This window comes from Brachypodium distachyon, chromosome 5 (assembly GCF_000005505.3).
Source record: "Brachypodium distachyon strain Bd21 chromosome 5, Brachypodium_distachyon_v3.0, whole genome shotgun sequence".
Classification (NCBI taxonomy): domain Eukaryota; kingdom Viridiplantae; phylum Streptophyta; class Magnoliopsida; order Poales; family Poaceae; genus Brachypodium; species Brachypodium distachyon.
In genome coordinates this window covers 2626478-2652816 of record NC_016135.3, presented here as the reverse complement: position 1 = coordinate 2652816, position 26339 = coordinate 2626478, and the positions used below count along the sequence as shown (strand labels likewise).

At 44.3% G+C, this 26339-nt stretch overlaps 3 protein-coding genes and 2 long non-coding RNA genes across 6 annotated transcripts; 3 read left to right on the top strand and 2 right to left on the bottom strand.

Annotated features, from left to right (window-relative positions):
- The first annotated feature begins 1646 nt into the window (after positions 1–1646).
- LOC100841909 (formin-like protein 18) lies at positions 1647–6690 on the top strand. The gene is made up of 7 exons (XM_010241369.3): positions 1647–1971; positions 2172–2593; positions 2975–3566; positions 3650–4577; positions 4711–4907; positions 5161–5396; positions 5470–6690. Exons 2-7 carry the CDS (start codon positions 2417–2419, stop codon positions 6358–6360), a joined length of 3021 nt encoding a protein of 1006 aa, XP_010239671.1. The 5' UTR covers positions 1647–1971; positions 2172–2416; the 3' UTR covers positions 6361–6690.
- A 1593-nt stretch (positions 6691–8283) lies between these two features.
- Positions 8284–11637, bottom strand: LOC104585270. The gene is made up of 3 exons (XR_732866.3): positions 10977–11637; positions 9082–9190; positions 8284–8989 (listed from the first exon to the last, which is right to left on the bottom strand). It is a non-coding gene; the product is annotated as an uncharacterized LOC104585270 (long non-coding RNA).
- A 341-nt stretch (positions 11638–11978) lies between these two features.
- Positions 11979–21317, top strand: LOC100841603 (protein MRG1). 2 transcript variants are annotated; one of them, XM_010241368.3, is made up of 11 exons: positions 11979–12237; positions 13112–13165; positions 13359–13372; positions 14738–14883; positions 15344–15379; positions 15534–15571; positions 16461–16565; positions 18664–18743; positions 19618–19787; positions 20477–20561; positions 20827–21317. In XM_010241368.3, the coding sequence occupies exons 1-11, from the start codon at positions 12106–12108 to the stop codon at positions 20909–20911; spliced, it is 945 nt and encodes a 314-aa protein (XP_010239670.1). In that variant the 5' UTR covers positions 11979–12105; the 3' UTR covers positions 20912–21317. The 2 variants fall into 2 exon arrangements, with proteins under 2 accessions (XP_010239670.1, XP_010239669.1); XM_010241367.3 differs by having other exon boundaries at positions 11980–12237; positions 15341–15379.
- Positions 21318–21760: 443 nt separating this feature from the next.
- Positions 21761–24195, bottom strand: LOC100841298 (cytochrome P450 93G1). Its single transcript, XM_003580955.4, has 2 exons — positions 22906–24195; positions 21761–22811 (listed from the first exon to the last, which is right to left on the bottom strand). The coding sequence occupies exons 1-2, from the start codon at positions 23896–23898 to the stop codon at positions 22155–22157; spliced, it is 1650 nt and encodes a 549-aa protein (XP_003581003.2). The 5' UTR covers positions 23899–24195; the 3' UTR covers positions 21761–22154.
- Positions 24090–24909, top strand: LOC112269320. Its single transcript, XR_002960985.1, has 2 exons — positions 24090–24221; positions 24319–24909. It is a non-coding gene; the product is annotated as an uncharacterized LOC112269320 (long non-coding RNA).
- The last annotated feature ends 1430 nt before the right edge of the window (positions 24910–26339 follow it).

The following is a 26339-nucleotide window of genomic DNA, read 5'->3' as shown; positions in this document are numbered from 1 at the left end:
ATATCCTATGCTACCACTTCTTTAGGTGTACTAAAAACTTGTCAAATTTTTTTTTAAAGAATAAATGGGTTCATAACATATGTGTCTACAATCCCACAAAAATTCAAATACAAAGTCATCATATACAATAGGAAAACAAAGAAGACTTGAATAGGTCAAAAAAATGACAAAAGAAAACAATTCTGACACTATTCATGTTTGGATTTGTCTTTTTTTTCTCTATATATATGTAACGTTTTTAGATTTAAAACTTATGACATTGTAAAGACATACCTTATACATCCATTTAAATGTATTAAAAAATTGAATTTTTTAGGAGTGCTACCATACGTGGATAGCACCCAAAGGAGTGGTAGAGTTGTATATTCTCTCCCCTGCTGTTATCTGCCCGAAGAAGCCCAAGACAAGCCCAAGACGAACCTCCTCGACTCGGGGATTCCGTAGGTGACAAAGCTGAAGAGCCACTTTGTTTATTCGCTTGATTTTAGTTCCTCCGTGCGCGTTCTCCTTTTTTGTTCTTACCGTGTGAACAATAGGATGACGTCGGTCTTTTCTTAACTATGCCACCTAGGATATATAATTGTTGATATAGAAGAGAGATGAATTAAAAAGAATGAGCCTAGCTAAGAGATGATCTCTTCATAATATGGATAAGATAATGATAAGGAAATTTTCCCATTGTATTAGATTTCATCTTTTTTTAACATTTACTTAATTATTTTTGTTTGTTATTTTTTCTAAGTGACGTGAAATACATAAGAAAATGCAGTCTACTAACCATTGTACATGCTCTTAGCTCGCTAGAGTTCTGTCCACAATTTGGTCTATTAAGGTCTGTAATAAGGATGCACTTAACTACATTGTAATGGAACAAGAAGAAATGCCTTTCGATTTTTCAAAAAGAGCCAATAACTTGATTTTGTGATAAGTAGTCTTCTCGACTGAGCAGTGTTAGTTGATATTACAATCCAACAGTTGATGGATGTAAAATAGTTTGTTGTTTCCCTTTAAGAAACAAATACTTATTAGGCAAATGCATATTGCTTATAAATGTAAAAATTGCACATATTTATACGTTCATGCCTTTTTTATGCTACGTTTATGGGAAAGGCACCAAATGTTTTTTTTTCTAGAAGCTTATTTTCTTCTTAAATAAATTTGAAAAACATAAACAACTCAAGTATTAGCGAGTCTAACTTTTTTTCTCCGCATCAAACCTAAAAACAAACCATTCCTTGTTACAGTTGTTTCTACACAAACCTAAAAGAATATGTTTTCAAGAGTAAAGTTCATTTTAAACCTTAAACTTGTAGACCAAGTTTGAATAAACCCTGACTTTTTAATTCCTGAAATCAGCACACTCTCCTTAATAATCCCATTCGATCCCTATGTTCCAAAACCAAATTCTGTTTGGGAGAGCGGAATTGCTGAACACATAGGCTAATCTCGGGATTTTTATCAAAAAACACATTGAACTAGAAAATAGCTTGGACTGAGATAATTTTAGTAGAAAGATATTAAAAAAAAAATTAGATACATTCATCTTTTTCAACGCCACGCATACACAGTCACGCAGGCGTCCATACAGCTATGCACATACGCAAACGGACGGAAGTCGTGTCATTTTACATTTTTCGTTTTTGTTTTGCGAGGGGCATAAAATCTAACCTGAAAAATACGAACCATTATCCAGGCGGTGTCAAAGTTAAGAATCGAATTCCAAAGTGCAATTTTCTTCCAGGTTGGCGTCGTTGAGCAATGTCTGCTCCTAGTCTCGAGGGCAACCTCTTCTTCTCCCCCCTCACAGAATCCTCCCAAAAATAGAAAGCTTAGGAGGCAACAAAGGATAGGAGATTACCCCATTTCTCTTCTTTTTTGCGTTTCCCGTGGCCGTATCATGCCCAGGCTCGTGGATTGGTGCTGGTTCATTTTCCTCTGGCGAAATTGGTTTCGGGCCGCCAAGAATCGGAGGTTTTTCTCTCTCTTTTTTGTTTCCCCTAGACATTCAATCTCTTTCCGGCTGGATCGACAACCGCAAACCCGACTAAAATTTTGGGATTTAGAATTAGTCGGCTCGTCCTCTTCTCGTCTTTTGTGGGGATTTTTCTTTTTATTTCGCTCCTCATTTACCCTGTTCTTGTTAACATTTCGGTGGCTTAATCCGTATGCAGAGGCGTCCAGATTCGGCAACAGGAAGCATCCACGAGCCTCGACTATTATCTTGTCGAATTGGGCCAACATTTTGGGGAAATCACCTCAACAGATTTTGGTCTCAAGATCAGCACTTTGGGGAGGAGAACCAAGCGAGGGATTGGTGCTCGATCCTTGGGCGCTATTGAGGTGCCAATCCCCATCGGGGAGCAATGGCCGGTTCAGTGAGGAATTAGGGATCAATTAAGCGAGCAAAATATATAGGATGAGGTGGCCGAGGAGCAGATTGAAATGGCTCCTCAGCGCATGCCTCATTTCTCTCCTGCTCCTCACGCTCACAGACTGTGACGGGCTGCGGCTCGTCGCCGCAGTCAGGAAGAACTCATTGTGGCCACCACCATCTCCCCCTCCATCTCTTCCAAGCCGAATAGGTGATGAATTGGTAAGAAATAGAGTTGTTTGTCTTGCATTGGTATATGTAGTGCTTGTAATCTTGCTGCATGCCGGATTTTGCCATCGATATATTGTTTAGGTTAATCTGTAGACTATGTAGATATACTAACATGACATATTTAATAAAACTAATTTAAAGTTATTGATGTTGGTGGACTTTCCCTATAAACGTGGCCGAACTTGGAAGTTTAACTTAGGATAAAGATGGGACATTTTATATTTAGGAACAGAGGGAGTAGCATTTTGACCATCATTCCTTGTCAAGAACCATTAATTGGTGACTAATTGATCATTCATGAAATCTGTAAGTTGAAGTACAGTATCCACGTTTTAACTGATTATTATTTCTCACGCTTTGCTTTACACACAGGTGGAACAATTATGGGTGAATTGTGGTTTAGACAGGATAGTTCTTCACAGTGTTAAAAATCAGTCTTATTACACCTATCTATGCAACATTATCAGCAATTCATACAGAACAAATGAAAAGATCAAGGAACGAATGACCACTACTTTGTCAGCAGAAGTTGCCAATACTTTTCTGGACTGCTTAAGTGAGCATAGTTTCCCTTTACCACGAGGTGTCTCTGGGAACAAGCAGGAGGATGACGAAGAGTCAGGAATTCCCAGCTCCAATAATTTCAGTCCCCCTTTTTCATCAAGAAGAAGATATCTACTTGAACAAACTTCAACAACACAATATTCTTTGTCACAGCCAGAAAAAGTTGCAATTACGAGTGTTTTGTCTTCCGAAGCAGAGACTCGTCCACTAGTCACAACTATTAAAAAGTCTTCTAAATCAGGGGCAGCGGACGATGATTCTGGTTCTACTGTTGTCTTGGCAGTCGGTGCTATCGCATTGGTGGCTATTATCGGTCTGGTCTTCTGGGCTTGCCGTGGAAGCGAAGATTTAACATCACCATATGATGATAAACCACTCCTGAGTTTGAGCGACCTATCAGGTGGTGCAGCTCACTTCTGTTTTGTTTCCTTCCAATATGTTGCATGACATATTTACTTGTATTTATGCCTTGGCATGCATCAGGTTCTTCTCGTAAGTCTTGCGCTACCCCGATCGATGTCAGTAGGTTGGGAGCATTGCCACGCAGTCCATCATCTGAGAGCAAACAGACAGATGAATTTTCATCGGTACAGCCATCCAGGAAGTTGCATACAGCACAGCCATCCAGGAAGTTGAAGTCAGCAGGAGCGATGTCAATGAAGCAAGAACTGATCGAGAGACACAGCAGGATGGCCTCGCACGAAATAACGACCATCGCTGGACAACCAACAGTCGCTAACTCCACAGCAGAGAAGGCTGGAGTTTCTTCTGCTACCAGCAGCACAGTTGCACCTGCAGGTCCACCACCACCACCACTTCCAGATTTTCATCAGAAGGCTACTCCACCTCCTCCTCCAAATCCACAGGCTCCTGGCACACCACCTCCACCACCTGCACCCGGTGTACCACCTCCACCACCACCACCAGGTGCACCTGCACCACCACCACCACCACCACCAGGTGCCCCTGCACGTGCATCTGCACCACCACCACCACCAGGTGCCCCGGCACCTGCACCTGCACCTGCACCACCACCACCGCCACCAGGTGCACCTGCACCACCACCACCACCAGGCGCAGCAGCAGCACCAGCAGCTCCAGTACCACCTCCAAAGCCAGGCGCTGCACCTTCTCCAGGGCCACCACCACCTCCTGCTCCAAGGGCTGCCGGAGCCGGACCTGGACCTCCACCACCACCGCTAAAAGGTGGACCACCTGGAGCTGGACCTCCGCCACCAGCAATGCCTGGTGGTCCAAAAGGACGTGGACCGCCGCCGCTTAAGAAGGCAGGAGGTGCACCTCCAATTGCAGATTCTTCAAAAACAAAGTTGAAACCCTTCTTCTGGGATAAAGTCACTGCAAGTGCAGATCAAGCAATGGTGTGGGATCAAATTAAAGCAGGATCCTTCCAGTAAGCTAACCAGCTCCTAAAAGCTACATGACTTTTGTTATTGTTTCTGCTGATGCTGCTGATGTTGTATATCTCTACCTATTGCTTACTTTCTATTGTGATTAAATCTTCAATTGTACTAATTCATTGGTAGGTTTAATGAGGAGATGATCGAAACTCTTTTTGGTTGCAACCCTGTTGACAAGAAAGGTAATGATGGCAAAAAGGAGCCAGCAAAGGAGGTTCCTCAATTTGTTAGGATACTCGATCCTAAAAAGGCACAAAATTTAGCAATATCACTGAAGGCACTCAGCATTTCAGCTGAAGATGTACGTATAGCAGTTACAGAAGGTAAAATCGACACACTGCACTTTTACTTTTAAACTTGTCCTACATAAGCATGTCGAAGTGCCCAGTTTGATTTTTAGTTTTGCTGTCTAAAACGGATATCTCTTTGATATATGAAATGTCTCCATGGTGAGAAGGTGAGAAAGAAAGATTTTTCCTTTGAGTGCTGCATTTTACGGTAAACTCTTGACAGTTGTTCTATCGTAAGCTGGGACCAATAGCTGGGCTTTTTTGTTCCCTTTGTAATTTCTTGCAGGGCACGAACTCCCCTCCGATTTGATACAAACCTTGCTAAGGTGGACTCCAACTAGCGATGAGGAGCTACGGCTTCGACTATATACCGGAGAGATGACTCAACTTGGTCCTGCAGAGCAATTCTTGAAGACCATCATTGACATCCCTTACATTTTCCAGCGCCTGGAGGTGCTGCTTTTGATGGCCAGTTTGCCGGAAGAGGCTGCGGGTGTAAAACAGTCATTTGAAACCTTAGAGGTAAATTAAATTAATACTTTTATACCTCACTGTACCGATGAATGCATGAATTAAAGATTTTCTGGTCGAGCAGGTGGCCTGCCAAGAGCTTAGGTACAGCCGTCTTTTCAAGAAGCTACTGGAGGCGGTACTTAAAACAGGCAACCGGATGAATGATGGTACCTTTCGAGGGGGAGCGCAGGCCTTCAAACTTGACACCCTTCTGAAGCTTGCTGATGTTAAGGGGCTAGATGGCAAGACAACGCTGCTGCATTTCGTCGTCCAGGAGATCATCCGCTCGGAGGGTGTCCGCGCTGTGCGGGCTGCAAAGGAGCAGAACAGCAGCATCTCAAGTGTGAGCAGTACCGACGATCTCACCGAGGATGTCAGCGACGACACAGAGCACTACAAGCAGTTGGGCCTTAATGTGGTTTCCAGCCTGGGGGATGACCTCCAGAACGTCCGCAAGGCAGCAATCTTGGACGCGGATGCGCTAACCATCACGGTGGCGAGCCTAGGGCATAGGCTGGTGAAGGCGAACGAGTTCCTGAACACGGGCCTGAAGAGCTTGGACGAAGAAAGCGGGTTTCAGTGCAAGCTGGTCCAGTTCATAGAGCAGACCCAGGTGCAGGTGACCCACCTGTTGGAGGAGGAGAAGAAGCTGCGGGCGCTGGTGCGCTCCACCGTGGATTACTTCCACGGCAGCACCGGAAAGGACGAGGGCCTGCGTCTGTTTGTCGTCGTGCGTGATTTCCTGGCGATTCTGGACAGGGTGTGCAGGGAGGTGAAAGAGGCAGCAGCCAAAGCAGCCGCTGAAAAAAAGAAGGCAGCGGCAGCAGCAGCACCAGCGCCAGCGGCAAGGGGCAAGCAGCCATCGCAGTCATCGCTCTCCTTCCGCGACCCTCGGCAGCATCTGAAGCCGGCGATCCAAGGCCGGAGGGCCAAGGCACAAAGCAGCTCCAGCTCCTCTGATTCTGATGACTGACAGGCACATACATAGCTGCCTAGGCTAGCTACATCAATATATCATGTCAAAGGTACCTCATGCATGGACGACAACAGCATATGTATACCTAGGCAGGAAGGAACGGCTTTGACCTTTACTATGTATGTATGTATGTGTATGTATCATTCTTCATCTCATGTCCACTTGTTAGAGCGATGGGGGATGAGATCGCAGCATAGGTAGCAGGCTAGTCAAGGAATGTGGATGGTAGGTCAGTTCAATTGGTTGCTTGTAATCTAATGTCATGTATCTATCTACTTTTACTTAGTTTTCTTTTCCCCACTAATTATACCTGGTTGTCTATTTCTATGGTGATTTGCGTCCCTTCGGTAATGCTTCGGTATGAGCTGTATTATGTCTTAAAAAAGTGGTTTCCTCTCGCAGGTTTTAGTTTCTCTTTGATAAGATGTTTTGGCAAGCCAATTTGTCTACAATTCCATATAACAATCTCCTGGGGATGTTCCTAGCAAACTACTCCACCCGTTCCCTTTGATAAGATGTTTTGGCAAGCCAATTTGTCTTGTCAAAACGTCTTATAAAAACGAACATGGGAAATAGCAAGCAATCTGGTGTTGGGACCTACCCATGTTGTAATCTCAACAGCTTGCGGAGGGGTTGTGGGGCGGGGGGACCTTGAAACCCTAGCAGGAGGACTCCTGTTGACTGTTGTCGCCAGCGATCCACAGCAAAAAACCCACAGCTGCTTTTTCACAGCAGACGGTCCACAGCTGCTTTTAGATAAGCCACAGCCCAACCAAACAGGGCCTAAAGGTGATGCGTACTCTTCTTGCAGCGGTGGTGCCGTAGCAGGGGACTGAGTGCGTGCTCAAGCATGTCATGAGACCTGAAGCCCAAGGGCCGCCAGGGCATGGTGGTGCGTCAAAGGAGCGCCAGCGGGGATGGTTCGACACGTGGAGGCGGCGAGCTCAACGAACTAGTCACCATGATGGCGAGCTACATTGCCCCAGAGGCATGGCGACGATGGTTGGATGGTGCCTCAAGGATGATGAGTTCTTTGAGCGGTGATCTCCAACAAAAGGATTGCATTTTCCCATTCAAAAGTTTGTCATCAGAATTGAAGCCACCTTAGTCGTCCATATTATTTTTGGAACAACGATCTACCTTTATTTATTCAATGAACCGTGTACAATTAATCGAAAAAACTAGAAAGGCAACAAAGATTTCAGATAAACCGAAAGTTACATTAAAAAGATCTTTGAAACCAGTTTATCTAATAGTGCAATTCGCATATTGATATTTCTCCAAAAAATATTGTGACAAAACAGTAAAAGATAAGATTAGACCTGCACAAACCTAGACTAACCTTATATGTTTTTTTAGAAACCTTCTATGTTTTTATTGAGCCGTCCACCCGAAAGGGTAAGAGCGTAATATCGTTGAACGCGTGGTAGCCGAGAAAATACCCCTCGGAAGACAAGTTGTCGAATCATTGAATCATCGCCGAGCCAACGAGAAAGATGACCAAAATCATGAAATTATGAGTTGTTAGATCCACAAACTTCATGAAATAGAGCGTCATGGTCACACCAGAACTACGATGAAACTGGAAGACCTTTAAATTTTAACCATAAGTTGTCTATTGTTTGTAGTTGTTCTCGACATGTACTTCCACACTGTTTGTTTGCACACTGTCCGTGCTGCTGGTGCGGCGATAGTTTATTATTATTTTGGACAGTGCTGGCGAATGCTCGTGCACTCTTAGGATCTTCAGGGCGCGCACCCAAATACGGTAAACCAGGTCCAGCCTTTCTTAAAAAGGAATGTTTCTTTTCCCTCCTGATTCCACGAGCGTCCACCCTCCCGATCCCCCGCCCCCGCGCCATCGTTCCTACTTTCCCTGGCCCTCCTGTAGCAGGACCACGCCAGGCAAGTAAACAAGGGTTTCACACAAGTTTCCTTTTTCTTTCTGAGAAAAGCTGGGATTTCTTTCACACAGGTTACAACATGTCTTTACACAGTATTTGCTCCAACCAGATCGGTGGCGAATCCACCCAGCATTCAAACTCAAGAGCATCACCTAGCTTTTGCCAGTACATGCGCACATACATTGGCTGTTCTACGACACCACACGAACTGAACATTACCAGAACTCCTAGCCGACAATTTAATCTCTTGAACAAATAGCCCATACATAGACCTACCCAGCCCAGGGCTCGTCAGTTTCTTAACTGCCTCCGCACAGTCAAGTTCAACCTGTATAAAACTTAAGGAAAACTTAAACCCTGCTGAATCACCAGCTCCACAGCCATACGCGCTACAAACAGTTTTGCCAGAAGCGGATCAACGACTTGTTGAAGACTGGAACATCTTGCAGCCACGAAACTCCCGTCATCTCGCCTTATAAGTTATAACAGCACCTGCACCTCCAGTACCTGAGAAATCACAAGGAGTGCACATTAGCTTTAAACCAGCCCCTGGGTGGACAAGCCCATTTTTCGTTTGGAACTACAAGCTTTCCTGATGTCCGCTCTGAAGGCTTCCCCATTCCTCAACAAGATGACACACCCTTCTTGCTATATCATTTGGATTCTTCATTGGTTCACCACGAGAGACGTCATTTCTGGCCTGCCATAGCTCATACAACATCCTGAGCCAAAAACAGAGTGTTCCTTCATTTTGGTGGGACACGAAAGTTGCCCAAGCAAAGAACGCAAAGGGTACAAAAATAGCAGCCCCCACCTTTGCCTTTGTACCCCCCTCCCTGTTTACATTTTGGACTTTCTTCTCCAAGGGCTCGTTTCTGTTTTCTCCTCTCTTCTTACCTTCATGGAACCTATTTGAAGCAACTCTGATCCAGTAAAATTAAAATTAAATGGTTAGTCAAATAAAGAGATGATTAATCATGCAATTATTGCTTCAAAATATGGCTTGTAATGCAGCTTCAAGTCAATAGTATGATTAGCAAAAGGCAACTTGTAATTAAAAAAGGTTGCTCAGGCTAGCAACTTCTAATTCAACATAGTTGATTAGTCATGTACTTTTTATTCAAAAAATTGAATAGTTAGTGAAGCAACTTATAATCGAAAGGATGAACAAGTGAAGCAACTCCTGGGCGCTAATTTGACTAATGGGTCACCTATTCAAAATAGTTCAATTCATCCGAAGGCAACTTATAATAAAAATAAAGTAAAAGTCAAGCAACTCCTAGTCACTGATTTGCCTAATCGATCAGGCAAAACCTATTCAAAAAAGCAAAAGCACTTATGGAAGCCCATCACCCCCTTCCCTTTACAAGTAAAACATTAAGTGTTGCTTACTCAGTATTTGTATGTTGTATCTTATAGAAGTTGCTAGAGGAAACACAATTACCTGTAGTGTGTTGTCAACACCAACAGCCTCATGTTCTTTAATAAAAAAGAAAAGATGCTTAGGCTAAGCAACTTCTATTTAGACACAGTTGATTGGTGATGCAACTTTTATTCAAAACTAAGTAGTTACTGAAGCAACTTGTAATAAACAAAATGAGAAACTGAAGCAACTAATAGTTGATAGTTTACATAACCGGTCATGCAATACCTATTCCAAAGAATAGTTCGATTAGCTAAAAGCAACTTATAATTAACAAAAATGAATAAGTGAAGCAACTCCTAGTTGATAGTTTGCCAATTGCCATACAATATCTATTAAAAAATAGTTTGATTAGCTAAGAGCAACTTATAATCCACAAAATGGTCAATGAAGCAACTCCTAGACTATAGTTTTCCTAATCGGTCATGCAACTGCAAAAATGAAAAATAGTTCGATTAGCTAAAGCAACATATAATTAACAACACGGGCATTTAAGTAACTACTAGTCAAAAGTTTGCCTAATCGGTAATGCAACTCCTATTTAGAAAAACAGAGTTCAATTAGCTAAGGAGTGCAACTTATAATCAGCACACATGAGCAGTGAAGCAACTTCTACTCAATGGTTTTGCCTAGTCGGTCATGCAACTCCTATTCAAAAATAGTGTTCGATAAGCTAAGGCAAATTATAATCAACATACATGAGCAGTGAAACAACTTTTACACGATGGTTTGCCTAATCGTTCAAAGGCAACTTAGAATCATAAAAAAGTGAACAATGAAGCAACTTCTACTCGATGGTTTGCCTAATCAGTCATACAACTCCTATTCAAAAAAAAAAAACTGAACAATGAGTGAATTCCTAAAATGATAAGCAACTTTTGATCAATCACAAGTGGGGAAATTGACTAGATGGTGCAAAACTGCAACCACGTGTGCCAGTACTAAAAACAAGTCCTGAAAATCGATAGTTCCCGGCAGAATAGCAAATTTACCCATGAACATATAATTTAGCCCAAAAATGAACACAGTGAATTGCAAGTTAGATTTAGAAATAAAATTGCATAAATAATTGTCTCATAATTTACCACTAATGATTCAATGAACATAACAAATTGCAAGCTAACCACAGGAAATTTAGCCAAAAAATGAACACAGTAGAGCCCAAAATGACTTAGTATAAAATTACTTCAAATCGCTGCGGGAGCAAACCTAGAGCCCCACAAAATTGATAGAAAATTGCTTAGATTGGGGCCTAGGGGTTTGGGCAGGATATGAGAGGTTCTAACCATGAAAACTCGATGCAAACCATAGATGCGCACGCCATGCTCGATGCGCTCGCCTTGTTCGATGCACCTGCGGTGGTCGAAGTGCCCGCCGGAATCGTTGCGGCCCGGCGTGCCCCACCCATCTTGCCACGCGACATGCAGTCACTGGTGGAGCTCACGCTGCGGCATAATCAACCGTTAACCTCCCCGCCGCCGGCCCCAATGCTGCAGACTTCCCCCACAACCACACCCTATTTCGCTGCGCCTCTCTCCCAGTTCTTCGCTGACGCCGCCATCGCCCGCACGCTCTGCTTCTCCTCTCCGGCTGCTCCCCCAACCCCGACCAGTGATCTGCGAGCCCCCCTTGATCTGCGAGCCCACGGCGGTGCTGCCCTCATCCGCGCGTTCCAGTCAGCTGGGGCCGGCAGGCAGCCGCGCAGGGAAGAGCTCTCGCCCCTGTATCAACTTGCGGGTGGAGTTGCGCCGTGGGGAAATCAAAGGGCAAGCTCACACCGCCGTCGCCCCTGTCGCCGTGGACTTCCTCGGAGAACACACCCCTAATCCCCTACGCCTCTTGCTCTGTCCCCTGGTGCGCCGAATCCACTGCTCGCGCGAGGCAGAAGCACCGACGAGATTAGTTTCCAGGGAGAGAAATGGGGATGGGGAAAGGAAGGAGGCGACAGGCAAACTGAAAAACATGCCTGGCATGTAGGGACCACACGTGCGGGGTGAAGGAGGCAGGTTGTCCTAAAAGAATCGGGCGGTGCGCATCGTCTCGGAGAAATCGGATGGATCCAAAGCATGTGCATCCGTTTCTTTCAATAAGTGCATAGCCACTTTTGAGCAGTTAGGTATTATTTTTTTATTTTTTTGAGAATGGCGACAGTTTATATTATGTGATGCCTGTGATACATGCCAGCAAGGACCGTTTTCCCCTTGGGCCTTGGCTGCAAGGGAGAAGGCATTTGCTATGTTTGGGCCTGGAGCGAAGGCCCATATGACTTCCTTCCTCTAACCGCTGGCTCCTCCTCCCGTCCCTCCCTTCCTCGTCTCCTTCCTTGCCTCGCCTCGCATCGCTCGAGTTTTCCTTCCCCATTTCCGAATTTCCTTCCCCACTTCCTTCGTCGGCGTGCGCGCGTGAGCAAGGGCGATGGGGGGCAGCTCCAACACAACCACGAGCGGCGGCAAGGACAAGGACAAGGGGGGCAAGGACTCGCCGGCGGCCTTCATGGAGGGCGACCGGGTGCTCGCCTACCACGGCCCGCTCCTCTACGAGGCCAAGGTTCACTTCCCCCATTACTTCTCTCCCTCGATCCAACTCCGTTCAGTTTCTAGGGTTGGCGTCGCAACGGCCGCTATGCCGACTCCGCGGAGGTTTTACTTCTTATTTGCATTTGTCCCGTTACGGCTAGGGTTTGGAGTGGAGGAAGTGAGGGTTTAGGGAATTCGAATCCGGTTCCATCGACATTACGTTGTATGAAACACCATTATCCTTCGTTTGCACCACCCAGATATTTGGGCATGCCAACCGTTGTTCTCCTTACTGCTATGAACTGTGGCGAACAGTCATGTACTATCGTTGTAGGTTAACAGGTCTATATGCTTATAACACGTATGGACATGAGTCTGAAGCAAAGACAACACGCCGTGTCTATCTGACTTGACACATGGTGGCATGTTTTCTTGGACTACCAGGATGAGACTCGATTTGTATTTTAAGATGGCCACCTGAAAATAAATAATTATATGTTCAGTTGCCACACCTGAAAGTCCCCTCAATAGTACTGGTTGAGTACGAGAATTCTAACTCTTCTGTAAAATACACGGCGACAAATTGGCCGATTGGGAAAACGAAAGTTCCAGGCTGTGTGGATGCACAAAATCAATCCAAGTAGAAGGAACATGTATCCTCTTTATTTTATTTCATTCTAAAGTTGCAGTTGGTTTCCTCTTGTTTTGTACTGAAAAGGTAAAAAGTAGTACTTATTTGTTATTTCTCAGAAGTTCTCTAGTGCTAGCCTGCTGGGTTCATACAAGTTATGATTGTTTGGCTGAATAGATTCAGTGTGCATACCTGTGCTGTACATATTTTTTTGCTGTCATGTTGAATATGTTGCTAATGGCAAGAATTTGTTATTTCCTTTGGATTTGTGAAGGTTCAAAAAACTGAAAATCGGGAGGATGAGTGGCGATATTTCGTCCATTATCTTGTAAGTCCTCGAAGTCACCATTGTAAAACATGAAAAATTGCCTCAAGCCATTATTTCCTCGTTGTTTTAAAATTGTTGGGCACTCTGAGTGATAGGATATAGAAAAAACTGATATTATTAGTTTTTATTTGGCTCTTCCTTAAAGGTCTTTTTGTTTCCTGGTGTAATAAAAAATTTCACTTCTTTTTTGTAGGGCTGGAATAAGAAGTAAGTGCCACAGGGGTCGTTAGATAAGTTTTTCATATTCACATTTTATTACTATGTTCCTGTTCTTTCTATTGTTGCGTACATTTTAGGTGATGTTGCTAAGGTCTATAGTTCTTCAGTAGCAATAAACTTTCAATGTCCTTACTTGATCAAGCAATTGGCATAGTCATTACATATAGTTAGCCATTCTATCATGCACAGTCCAGCTTTCTATAAAGGATAAGTTCTCAACTTAGGTAAACCCAGATGCACTGTATCTGCACTTATTTTCAGCTCGTGAAATCTAAAACTAAAATGATTTTGTGTGACTGTCCATCCTTCGGATTACGAAGTACTGAGCGATAATTTTCACGAGGGTTGTGAGAGTATGCACAGCTTCCCACTTCTCAGCATTGACTAAACCATCTGCCTTTCTGTTTGGCCAGAACGCCAGATATATATTTCTGTCAAATACTATGCATGATAATTCTATGTTTAATATTACATCATTTCAAAAGCTTTAGGATTCAGAATTGTTGGCCACTGCCAGTTATAGCCTGTTATTTCTGTTTAAGTTGAATGTCAGTTCTCTAGTATTGGATAATGCACCATGTTTGTCTTGTCCTTGGGTCATACGTGGGGCCTTTGTGGTCTGTATTATATTTTGGTACATATTTGATTTTGTTGTCAGTTACCAACATATTGTTCATACTCTGAACAGTAAACATACTTAATCCATTTCACAATAGAAGGCAATTTTCTTGGGAAGCATCATTTAGCAATGTCCAGTTTTTCATTGAAGAAATTTGAAGAAATCAAGAGTGTAATAGTTGCATACTTACACTCTCTACCCTGCTATATAACAGGTTGTGTGGTTATCGTAGCTTAGCCTTTGTTTTTTCTGTTTTCTCCTGCCTTTTTGTTTAGGTTGGACTGACAGTTCTTTTGGCTTTGTTTTTGTTCTCTAGTTTCTGTATAGTGGTTGGCTTTTGGTCGCAGCCACGCTTGTGGCATTGTACTTTACGATTATACAGTTGTCATTTTTTTTGTTTCTTTTGGCTTGTGGTTGATTTGAGCTTATACAGTTGTTTGGTGGTTTGATGAATAAATTATTCACAGAGGAGGATTCCAGTGTTTAGTGCTTACTGTTGCTAATGTGTATAACTCAGATGGGGCATATTGTTGTTAAGGATCGTATTTTGATAGCATTTCATCTTGACATTTGTAGTTTTACGCAATTACGTTGTATCAATGTATTCATGCATTCCTGTCAAATGCTTGTTTTTGTCTTGCTTGTTATGTTGAGATCATTGCAGTTAATAATGTCTTCCCCTGCTGTTGAAATTCACCACATATACATTCTTTTCCACTTTTCAATGGCTATAGCTGGGATGAGTGGGTTGCAAGTGATCGTTTGCTGAAATTGTCTGAGGATAATGTGCGCAAACAACAAGAGCTTCAGAAGAATCAGACAGTTGACAAAACCATCAAGTCTGGACGTTCAGCACAGCATAACCCAAAAGGCTCTAATGGTTAGTGGCATGTTGCTACAAACAATAAATGTTTCTTTAATAGGAACATTATTTTGGAGTACATTTGTAAATGATGAATGGTTATAAATAAACATCATGATCTTCTGTATTGACGGATAAAGTTCAAGTTGCGTACTTGCATCCGGGGATATGTTTATGTGAACTAGCTTGCCAAGTTGTAGTCCATTGTTGGAATAGTATTGTGATAGTTGCTGAAACAGCTAATGTTAATAGATAAATATGTGTTTACATATTTGTGTAATATTGAAGATAGGGCACAATGTTCTACAATGCACTAGGTGCTAGTTGGGGTGGCCCTTAGCACCTAGCCCGCCTGTTATAACAGTGATAGGGCACTTAAAAAGTTCAGATATCTTTGTTCATATTATATAGTTATTATCATGTTTTGTTCTTTTTCTTGAAATTTCACTTAATTGGTTACGATAATTGCATGCAGCAGAACCAAAAGCCGATAAAGAGGACACGAAGGTTCTTGGTAAGCCTACTGTTCTTATTTTTACAAAATTCCTTGTTTCATCTTTCTCTTGTCCTTGTCGGTTGATGCATTTGTCTGTTTTCAATTTTTACCCTGCTGCTTCTTATTTTTGCATAGCACATATTCTAATACCTTTGTTATGCTGAAATTCCAGTCAAGGGGAAGAAGCGCAAGAATCAGCTTGGTGCTGAGGTGGCTACCGTTCCCAAATACATTGCATTGTGAAAGTATTTGATTTTACATGCACTTCATACTCTGCATTTTCCTTATTCCGTGCTATACTGCAATCATGCCTTCACAGATACTATTATTAAACCATCACTTTTATATTTCTGTTTTCTTGCATGTTTTGCAATTGGGTCCATTAGCAGGCACATTGTTTTACCAAAAAAGGTTGTACAATGAAGTATTATGCATCTCTGTGCACTTTTTATTCAGGATTAGAGGCCCAGAACTCTTAATTTCCAGTACAGAGCACTTGGAATTGTGTGCATTTGGCAGTTATTGCAGTGCAGCTCAGGGTACATGTGTACTGGCTGGAAAAAGTTTGTAGGTTAAAATTATCTGATTTTGAGACACAGGTTGCATGCTTTTTTATGTTTACAAATTTGAATATTCCTTCAAATTCCCTTGACTTGGGATGATAATTACAATTTTCTTAATGATCATTAGGTGCCGTTTTCTTTCGTGCTGCTTTCTGTAACAGTTTGATCTCGAAATCCGATTTTTAGCCTTCTACTTGTTTAAGTTATTCTATTTGCACAACCTATTCTGTTGAGATTTATGAATATCCATACATACATCAAGATTTTAAATAGGAAAATAGATACAATGCCGATTACCATATGATCACTACAGCCTAAACGCCTAAAGCTGAGGCAACCTTGGAAGTACTGGTTACCTTGTTCTGGTACCTTGAAATGGAACCACCATTTTTACCCAGTTACAGTTAACATATCATGGATGAGACTAATAATTTCAATGTTTCAGCTATGTTTGCCAACTTGATAGATTGTAACAAACCACTTTGCATAGTCTTCTATCAAGCCATGTGTTGATGACTCTAAATCTGTTGATTCAGGAAAAGGAACGAAGGTCATCAGAGAGTCCACTGATGTCACAATTTCCTTTAACACTGAAGAAACAACTTGTTGATGATTGGGAGTTTGTCACGCAGCTGGGTAAGGTACTGCACTATCTTTCTTTTATGTATATGTAAATTGCACTCGATCTTGTTATGTCACATTAGTAGTTACATCTTGTGTTTCAGTTGGCATGGAAATAATATGTACCTTAGAAAGCAACGAGTACCAAAGGAAAGGGCATGCATCAAATAGGAACAAGCCTTAGAATGAGAAAATGAATTTGCAGCCTCGGCTGTTGGATAAGATGTTGCTCAGACTAGGCAGCTACTGGCATTTTCTTAGAAAAGAAAACCATTTATCAGTTTGATATATGCCCTTTGACCTAGTGAGATCAACAACCTTGATCTTTTAAGCATACTCAGGGTGTGTTCGGCAACCCACCAGCTTCTAGCTTCTCGTAAATTCACCCCGGAGCAGCACCGAACACAAAAACTCCAAGAAGCTAGATCCAAGAAGCTAGCCCAATTTCCTTCACAAAACGCGGAGCACCTCTTTTGGAGATTCCCGGAATTAGAAAACGTGGAGCAGACCAAAATTACAGACAATGTGCCACCGCCAAGTGAAAAACGGTTCACGTGGCTTTATTTCTCTCCCCGTCCTTCTCTTTTTTATACAGTCCTTCTCCTTCCCAACCCCTAAATCGCCCCAACTCTCCCACTCCCGATGCCTTCCCCGCCTCCGGTAGCCGCCCTGCCGCCGCCCTCCTCCTCCTCCCCGTTCTCCTCCGCACTGAACAACATCCGGGGCGACAAACCTCCACCGACGAGGCCACATCCGCTTCATCGCGAGCCGGCGAGCCGGCGGCGACCTCCTCCTCCTCCGAGATGCAGAATTCCGTCCGTAGTGTAAGGCGGGCAAGAGGCCGAGCATCATGGCGAGGTCGTGGTGCAGGTCTCGCAGCTCAGCGCCCGTCTCGTCCTACTGCAGCAGCAGCCGCATCCGGCTCCGTGCGCCGCAGTCCGCCATGACGGCCTTGAACCGCTGCAGCACGAGGAGCACCTCCTGTAGGCACAGCGACGCGGACCGCGGTAGGTCCCCCGCGGTGGCCGCGCACAGCAGCAGGTCGTCGAACGCGGCCACGATGAGCTTCGACCGCCTGGATCGGGACGCGAACGCCGCACGCAAGTACGGAGCGGGAGAGCGACCGGAGCAGGTCCCCGTCGGACGGCGACAGGTGCGGCAGGAACGCCGAGGAACTGGAACCAGCTGCTCCTGGCTGGGGTCAATTCTCTCCCGAGTCGGCCTGCAATGCTCCAGCTTGATTCCAGCGAGCAGGCTGAACTGGGCTAGCTGCGAATGCTCTCGGGTTATGGGCTTCCAGCGCTGTACGAACTGAGGAGCTCTGCCGAACGTTCTGCGCTCCACCGCAGGCGCTAGAGTCACGATGGAAAGCCGGATTTTGGGAGTTTTGTTGGAGCAGGAGACTTCCGAACACGCCCTCAGTACTTCATACCTGTTATTGGCTGACCTGTGTTCGTGTGACAATGAGATCAAAGCGGAAAGTATGTCTCAGGGCAAGATAGAAAAGGCCAAAACAATAACTCAGGCTTTGAGCTGCGCTTTGGGAAGGCAATTTTTCTTGACTATTTGAAAAGATCACATGGTGATCAATTGTTTTTTGAAAAGATACATAGTTTACTGAAGGGATAGCCAACTCAAATGACTCGTAACAAATCTTCCTATCCTGCTACTGTCCACCTTGACTGCTGCTTCTCCAATTGTAGTCACTAGCCTTCTTTGATTCCCGACACCGATATGTGCACCATAGAAGGAGTAATATTTCTACCCACTCAAGAAAACAGCTCTTCATCGAGCTAGAAATTCGGCAAGCTCTGGCAGAAATCCTGCATCGTCATCCATGAATTCTTTCGCTGTAGGATGATCCTCCCGTTGCACAAAGTCGATAGTGGCTGCACCAGACTTGGACTTGGAATGCTACTTGTTAGAAAATATGGTTGAAATCCTGCATTGTCAACATGGAAAGTTATATCAGTTGTCCTCGCCAGTTTTTCATAAAGGAGAGAACTATATCATTCTTGTAGCTTTATGGGTTGAATCTCAACGCCTGGCTCGATTATTTTCAGCAAATTCTCTGCTATGATTTGATGATGCCACCTGAGCATTTTCCTTGTTCTGCAGCTTGTAAAACTACCTCGATCCCCCTCCGTTGATGATATTCTAAAGAAGTATTTGGAGCACCGGGTAAAGAAGGATAACAAGTCAGTAATTAATGTTATGATTTCTGGTCTATTTGCTATTTTTTATGGTTACATGTGAGGTTGCATGAAAATACATGATGCCGTGCAATAGTTTACTTGAATCGTTAAATTTCTTTAACCTGCCTTTTTTATTATCTTAGTCAGTGGTTTGGGTTCATGATGCTAAAGTAACATTGTGCCATATTAATTGATGATCCAGTAAGTATCAGGGAAACTGATTTCATATGAATTCAGATCTATCAGTTGGTCCTGGTAAATTATGACCAAGACGGGAAACATATTTCCAGAAAACATACCTACTATGGTAGCTTGGTGGCTATCCTATGTCCTGTGTTAAAATCATGGTTTTGGGCACCATCTCCAGCCTTCCCTAACTAAGGTGGCTTCCACTAGAATAGTTGTATTTCTTTGTAGAGGATATAGCTCCTAATTCTTTTATCCTTGTAAAGTTAAAATTCCAAAAGAAATGATATTTATGGAAAAAGTGAAAATTTCTGAAATTTGCTGCGGGTGCCATTTTTTCTTAACTGAGAATAGTTTGCCCTGATTAGTACATGCTTGTCGGCACAGGTTTTGGATGCACTGTTTTTTTCCAGGATACACATATTTCCTCAGGCTTCCTGAAACTTATTTTCCATTTGGACAGATTTTATGTGCAGCTGTAGCATGGGCTTGTAGTTTTATTTATATTGCTAACTTCTTCTCTCTCTATTTTGAGAATTCTGTTCTTGTGCAATATTATTTTATTATTTTAATATGATTCAGAGCTACCAAGTCAATTATCATGTGTTGTTTTGTTTAAGTTCTTTATTCTCATTATCAATCAATGTTTTGTTTACAAACTACATAGAGTTTACTACCTTTTGTTTTGCAGGATAAGTGACTCTTATGCTGAGATCACGAGAGGATTACGCTGTTACTTTGATAAAGCATTGCCTGCAATGCTTTTATATAAGAAAGAGCAAAAGCAGTATAAGGATGAAATTAAAGGTGACTTTTCACCCTCTACTATATATGGAGCTGAGCATCTACTGCGCCTGTTTGGTATGTCTCTTATCCTTTCCTATAGTTCCTCAGTTTCATATGCTTCAAAAGAGCTCTAAAACAATTATGTTTAAACATGAGGAATCATATATGTAGATAGGGTTGAGTTTAAACACACCTTTGCACACCGTCCTATTCAAGCACTAAATAAACATAAAAAAATTGAGATTACTTTTCTCGTGGTCTCCTGTGCACTGCGAGGAAATATGAGCCTTGAACCATGCCCCAGTGATCAGCCTCGGTAGCCCGTTATTGCATCTGTCCAAATGCTTCAGTTGCCACCAGCTGTAGTTATACCGTGGAGCCCAGTCACAAGGTTTCTCGCAGGTTCTCTTTCTGCAATCTGCAAGACAGCCCAAAACTCAACCCAATGACAAGCATGAAAAAGGATCTATGTGTATCAGCTGGTATTTTTACTTTGAAAGTCTTCAGAAGGGACCCAGAAACATCAGACATTATGCTGCTAGCTTTCTGTTTTTAACAGAAACTTCTTCAACCAACTACGTAGTTACTGAACTGATCTGGAATAGTTACTGATAACTCCAAAGGCATAATTTATATATTCTGTATAGTTAGTATAATAGGTAACTTGGTTATGCCAACATAACCGGTGATGATGCGTGGCAAAAAATAATGATGGCGACAGTTTACCACAATCTCTGAGAGGGTTTGCTGCTGCTACTTTACAGTGAAATTGCCAGAGCTACTTGCTTCTGTTAATATGGAAGAAGATGCACTCAACAAGCTACAGCAGAAATTGCTGGACATTCTCAAGTATGCAATTCTTTCTTGATAATTTTACGTACTTACTCTGTTTCCCATGATAGAGCATTCATTTTCCACCAATCCAAGTACACAAAAATCTATTCAGGCAGCTACTTGCAGTTTTAATCAGTCTACTAGTATCTGGAGACATGCATACCCATGTGCAACAAATGCTTGCGTCAATATTCGACTATTTTCCACTCAAATTTCAGCATGCATTGCATTTTCCACCAATCCAAATTGGTTTGCTAACTGAATTGATGAAATTTCTCAGGTTTCTGCAGAGGAATCAGGGTTCGTTCTTCCTTTCTGCATACGATAGTGATTCTAAAGGCGCCGATGGAGTGAAGAACAAGTAGAAGCAAAAGAGGGTATTTGTATGTTGTATCTACCATCTTCTGGATTTGTACCGCATGGTTCACACTTCAGTATGGCTGTTCTTTTCATATGGATGTCATGGAAATGTGTGACTTGTGACCGTCAAAGGCCACATTGCTTGCTAACACCAACTTCATGTAGCAGACCTGCAGAAGATAATTGTTGACGTGCAAACGAGATCCTGTATTTGTGTGTCCCTTGTATGTGCGCCAGTAATTGATGTAGGCCACGGACAAGGATTTCGAAAACTGCTCCGGATAAACTTCCTGGAACTGACCAGGAGCATGGTAATCTTCTCGATTTTCTTAGGAACTCTGAATAATTTTCTGCTCTAGTAACAACTAGAGTTCGAAATGAACTAAAAAATCTAACATTGTTTTGTGCTCTCGATTACGGTTCCTGGCGGCAACTTGTAGTTACCACCACATCGTGTCAGTTTGGCCTTGCATCAAATAGTTTGTTTTCATGTTAGTGAAGTTGCAAGATAGCAGATGTTAGGTTCACATCGGTTTGACTTTGCTATATGGGACGTCGAATATCTGATATATTTTGAATGGTATTTTAGTTGTATCTCAGGAAAAATTTCATTGTTTGTTTAGGCCAGTTTTGGGAGGGCTCCACTCCACCTATGAATTCCATTTCACCTTTAAATTCCACTCCATCAGGTATATACCATGCCTTTTTAGTAGAAACTAAGTGTACAATAATGATGCTTGAGCATATGCTCCAAGTTTTTGTCAATTAAACAATAAATGCTCACAAACTTCAGTATGTGTCTTTGCCCCAGTTTGAAAATCTGATGGAAGTTAGTATATGTCAGCTCATATTGGTTGAAACATTAGAATCGGATATTGTCTGTATCAATCTGTCCATATCGTACAAGTAGGTAACCAATCCCACAATTCACGCTTTTTGGTGGAGTAGCCTAAAATTCCAGTATTGCAATATGGACGATGTCAAATCACACCGCTCTATTACTGTGTTTCCTGACCGATTAGCGTCACAGAGGTTGTAATTAAGCAGCAACCAACCCATTTAGGAATACCATAAAGATGTTGGCCAAAACAGAAGATGAAAAATACAGGACACGTGTGGACGACAGAAAGAAGATTAATGGACATGGACGAGAGCGACGCCGTGGCGGACGGCGTAGCCGCACGGACACGCCGGTGCACCTGGTGATGGAAACCAAAGTGTGCATGGTAAGATTGGCAGGTGGCTTAGTTAGACGACGGCCGGGAAAGGGTTGAGCCGCGGCGAGGCGCGGAGCAGCAGCGGGTGCTTGCGCGCGCGCACCAGCCCGTCCGACTCCTCCATGTCGATCACCGCCTTCTCTTCGCCGGCTTTGGGGACGACGGTCCAGTGGAAGCACTGCACGAGCGCGGCGACAACGGCCGGCACGGACTGGAGCGCGAGCCCCATGCCGGGGCACCCGCGCCGCCCGCTCCCGAACGGCAGGTACTGGAAATGCTGCCCGCGCGGCTCGAGCTTCTCGCTCTCCCCGCCGAGCATGAACCGCTCCGGCCTGAACTCCAGCGCCGTCTGCCCCCAGTGCTCCGGGTCACGCCCGATGGCCCACAGGTTGATGAACACCGCCGTGCCCACCGGCACCGTGAAGCAGCCGCCCGTGGCGAGCTCCATGTCCTCCGTCGACTGCCGGTGCGCGATGGGCGCCGCGGGCCGGAGCCGCAGCGTCTCCTTGTACGCCGCCTGCAGGTAGGGAAGGTTCGCTATGTCTGCCTCGCCGGTGATCCTGTTGCTTCCGACGACGGCGTCGATCTCATCGCGCACCTTGCGGAGGCACTCCGGGTGGTTCATCAGCTCTGCCAGCATCCACTCCACCATCGCCGCCGACGTGTCCGACCCGGCCGTCACCACGTCCTATACACCCCAAGCCGTGAAGATCGAAATACATTAACAACAAGCAACAAGCATATGGATTAAGTAAAATGATTGGGACATGTAAAATGCTTACGATGGTGAAGGCTTTGATCTTCTCCCTGGTGAGCTTGGTCTCCTCGGCCGCGTTCTCGTCCTCCATCTTGTCCAGCAAGATATCAATCAAGTCCTTGCTCTCCGCCATCGTCTTCTTCGTCTCCGGCTCCTGGTCATCTTCTCCCCGAATAGCCTTCTTGGCCGCCCTGGCTTCCTCCTTGTGCGCGATCATGTCCTCCAGCAGCGCGTCGAACCTCCGGTGCACGTCGGCGGCCCGCTTCCCTAACCCCTGCAGGTCCCACCCGCGGCACACGGCGATGTAGTCCTCTACGTTGAATGCGCCGACGAGCTCCGCCACGGCCTTCACCAGCGCCTGCGCCTCCTCCGTGACGCTCCCGGGCACCGTGCTCGCCATCATCCGGATGATGGACGCGTTCGACATCCGGATCAGCTCCGCCGTCAGATCCACCGGCTCCGGCGACTTGCGGATCACGGTGTGGAGCAGTGAGACTAGGCCGGCGCGGCGGACGGGGCGGAGGAGCTCGACGGTGCGGGGGCCGAGGAGCTCGGACATGCAGAGGCGCTTCATGGCGCGCCAGTGCGGGCCGTAGGGCGCGAAGGCGAAGCCGGAGTCGGAGCCGTAGGCGAACTGCCGGGCCACGGCCGTCAGTGGCCGCTCCGAGATTTTCCCCTCGTGGGAGCGGATGAGCTCGGTGGCGGCGGCGGCGGAGCTGGCCACCAGGCAGTGCGTGGAGCCGAGCCGGATGTGCATCAGCGGGGCGCCCAAGCCGGAAGCCAGCTCCTGGAAGGTGCGGTGCACGGGGGGACGGAGCAGGTGGAGGTGCCCGATCACCGGCAGCCTCCGGGGACTCGGCGGCAGACCATGCCGCCGCTGCTTCCCGGCGCCGTTGCCGCCGATTCTGTTGATCAGGACTAGAACTGCTGTGACGAGTGCGATGGCGAGGATGGAGTAAGTGGCCATTGCTGGGTCGACCTGCAGCAGCTGCTCCATGCTGGACGCCGCCATTGCCATTTCTGGTGGTGTGTGGTCATCACTGCTGTATATATATAGACAGACACAATGCAACTAGCAAGCAAGCTATGGTTACCTAATTTGTGGATTAAGATGGACGCTGGTAGGTAAGCATATATGCACGAGCTGAGTAAGTAAAAATGGATCGATCATCGCGCGTCACAAAGCTTCGTCACTACTGCAGACTGCTGCTGCTGCTGCTGCTGCAGTGCTGTGTGCGCATCACAGGCCAACAGCCGGCCGGGGTTGGTGGCTGCACTCAGTACTCAAATCAAAATGCTGGATCGTCTATGTCAAAGGGGGGGAAAAGAGATTCATATGCAGTACATGTCTCTCTGTTCATGCATCAGCAACTCCGTTAATTAATTTCCCTGGGTTGCACGCTATATATATCCCTTATAAATTAAAATATGTGTGCAGGACGCGATCCCCTAGCTTCCCCCGGAGATGCTGCTTTGGTCTCTTCCCCTTGGTCCTCGACGACTCCAACCTGTGTTCTTTGTTTACATTTCTTCTTTGCTTGTTCTTTGGATTGTAAGCCGTTTCAGCACCCTTGTATCCGCTAATTTAACCGTCTGGGCTTTATTCAGGGACTAAGTTCCATTTTTTTATCCCCTATTTGTGACGCTGTTTAACCCCGTTTTAAAATCTTTGGCACATTTTACCTTCTATTTGTACAAATGTGTTAGATTTTACCACTTTTAACAAATTACCCTCGGTTGTCATGTTGAGCCAACTATATAGTGGGCCCATATGTCAGAACCAGGATAATTTGTTAAAGGGGGTAAATCCATCATGTTTGTACAACACAGGGAGTAAAATGAGGCAGGGATTTTAAAATGGGATAAATAGTGTCAGAAAAGACCAGATAAAGGGGTAAAATTGGAATTCACTCTTATTTAGGCTCTGTTTGATTAGGCTTAAATGTGAATTTTGATTTTTGGCTTATAAGCCTCAAATACAAACTTCATCAAGAAATGTTGAAGTATTATAAAGGATGACTTTTATGAACTCTGCTTTCAATTCCACATAGCAAATATATCAATTTCAAGCATCAACAGCTACTTCATTGCTCTCATCCCCAAGATTGATAATGCTGAATCAGTGAATGAGTTCAAGCCAATCTCACTCCTTAATTGCACCCTGAAGATTATCACAAAACTTTTGGCCATCTGACTACAAATTGTAATCAGAGATATTGTCCACAAAAACCAATATGGATTCATCAAAACCAGGACTATCCAGGATTGCCTTGCTTGGGCACATGAATATCTGAATTCTTGTCAGAAATCAAAAGAGGAAATTATTCTTTTAAAGCTGGACTTTGAAAAGGCCTTTGATATGGTGGAACATGGTGATGTGATGAAACTGCTTCAATACAGGGGCTTTGGGCAAAAATGGTGCAATTGGATCAATATGATTCTTTCAACAACCACCTCACAAGTTCTTTTCAATGGGGTACCAGGGCAGACCATCCACTGAGAGAGGAGGCTTAGACAAGGAGACCCACTTTCACCACTCCTTTTTGTTATGATGGCCAACATTCTCCAGTCATGCATTAACCTGGCTCTGCATTCAGAGCTACTGAGTCAGCCCATCCATATGCCATCTGATGCTGACTACCCCATCATTCAATATGCAGATAACACCCTCATCATTATTCAATGCATCAAAGATATTATGCTCAAATTCCATATAACTACTGGTTTGAAAGTTAACTTCCACAAATCCAATTTGATCCCCTTGAACATTGATCCTAATCATGCACAAAACCTAGCTGAGTTTCTAGGTTGCAAACTTGGAATACTGCCCTTCACATACTTGGACCTCCCACTAATCAAGAGGGTGGAAAATAGGCTCACATGCTTTTCAAGCATGCTCACATATGGAGGAAAACTTTAGCTGGCTAACTCTGTTCTTTCAGCATGGCTATCTTTCTACATGAACACCTTCCTCCTTCCCAAAGGTGTCATTGAACAGATTGACAAATTCAGAAAACATTGCTTGTGGAGAGGACAAGATCTCACCAAAAAGAATCCACCTCGAGATGGTTTGCGGACCAAAAGAAGAAGGTGGTCTGGGTGTCATCAACATCAGCCTCCAAAATAAAGTTCTCTTAATGAATAATTTGCACAAATTCTATAACAGGCTGGACATTCCATGGGTTCAATTTGTCTGGGAAAAACACTACCACAATGGCCTTCCTCCCTACAAACAAACCACAGCTTCTTTCTGGTGGCTGGACATTCTTAAACTGATTGACACTTTTAAACAACTTGTTGTGGCCAAGATTAACAATGGGGCAACCACCTTTTTTTGGACGGATCATTGGCAAGGGGACACACTGGACACTAGATGGCCACACCTCCACTCCTTTGCCAAGAACAAGCATGACACTGTCCAAGACTTCATGCAGAATGAGCAAAAGGAGACACTCTTCT

What these genes read in the sequence shown, in the direction of transcription:
- LOC100841603 (XM_010241367.3), top strand. Translation starts at nt 12,106, where the DNA reads ATGGGGGGCAGCTCCAACACAACCACGAGCGGCGGCAAGGACAAGGAC. An exon ending in TAACCCAAAAGGCTCTAATG is followed by an intron (nt 14,884 to 15,340) that starts GTTAGTGGCATG and finishes AATTGCATGCAG; the next exon opens with CAGAACCAAAAGCCGATAAA. An exon ending in TTGTCACGCAGCTGGGTAAG is followed by an intron (nt 16,566 to 18,663) that starts GTACTGCACTAT and finishes CTTGTTCTGCAG; the next exon opens with CTTGTAAAACTACCTCGATC.
- LOC100841909 (XM_010241369.3), top strand. Translation starts at nt 2,417, where the DNA reads ATGAGGTGGCCGAGGAGCAGATTGAAATGGCTCCTCAGCGCATGCCTC. An exon ending in GAGTTTGAGCGACCTATCAG is followed by an intron (nt 3,567 to 3,649) that starts GTGGTGCAGCTC and finishes GGCATGCATCAG; the next exon opens with GTTCTTCTCGTAAGTCTTGC. An exon ending in AGTCATTTGAAACCTTAGAG is followed by an intron (nt 5,397 to 5,469) that starts GTAAATTAAATT and finishes CTGGTCGAGCAG; the next exon opens with GTGGCCTGCCAAGAGCTTAG.
- LOC100841298 (XM_003580955.4), bottom strand. Translation starts at nt 23,898, where the DNA reads ATGGCAATGGCGGCGTCCAGCATGGAGCAGCTGCTGCAGGTCGACCCA. An exon ending in AGATCAAAGCCTTCACCATC is followed by an intron (nt 22,812 to 22,905) that starts GTAAGCATTTTA and finishes TGGGGTGTATAG; the next exon opens with GACGTGGTGACGGCCGGGTC.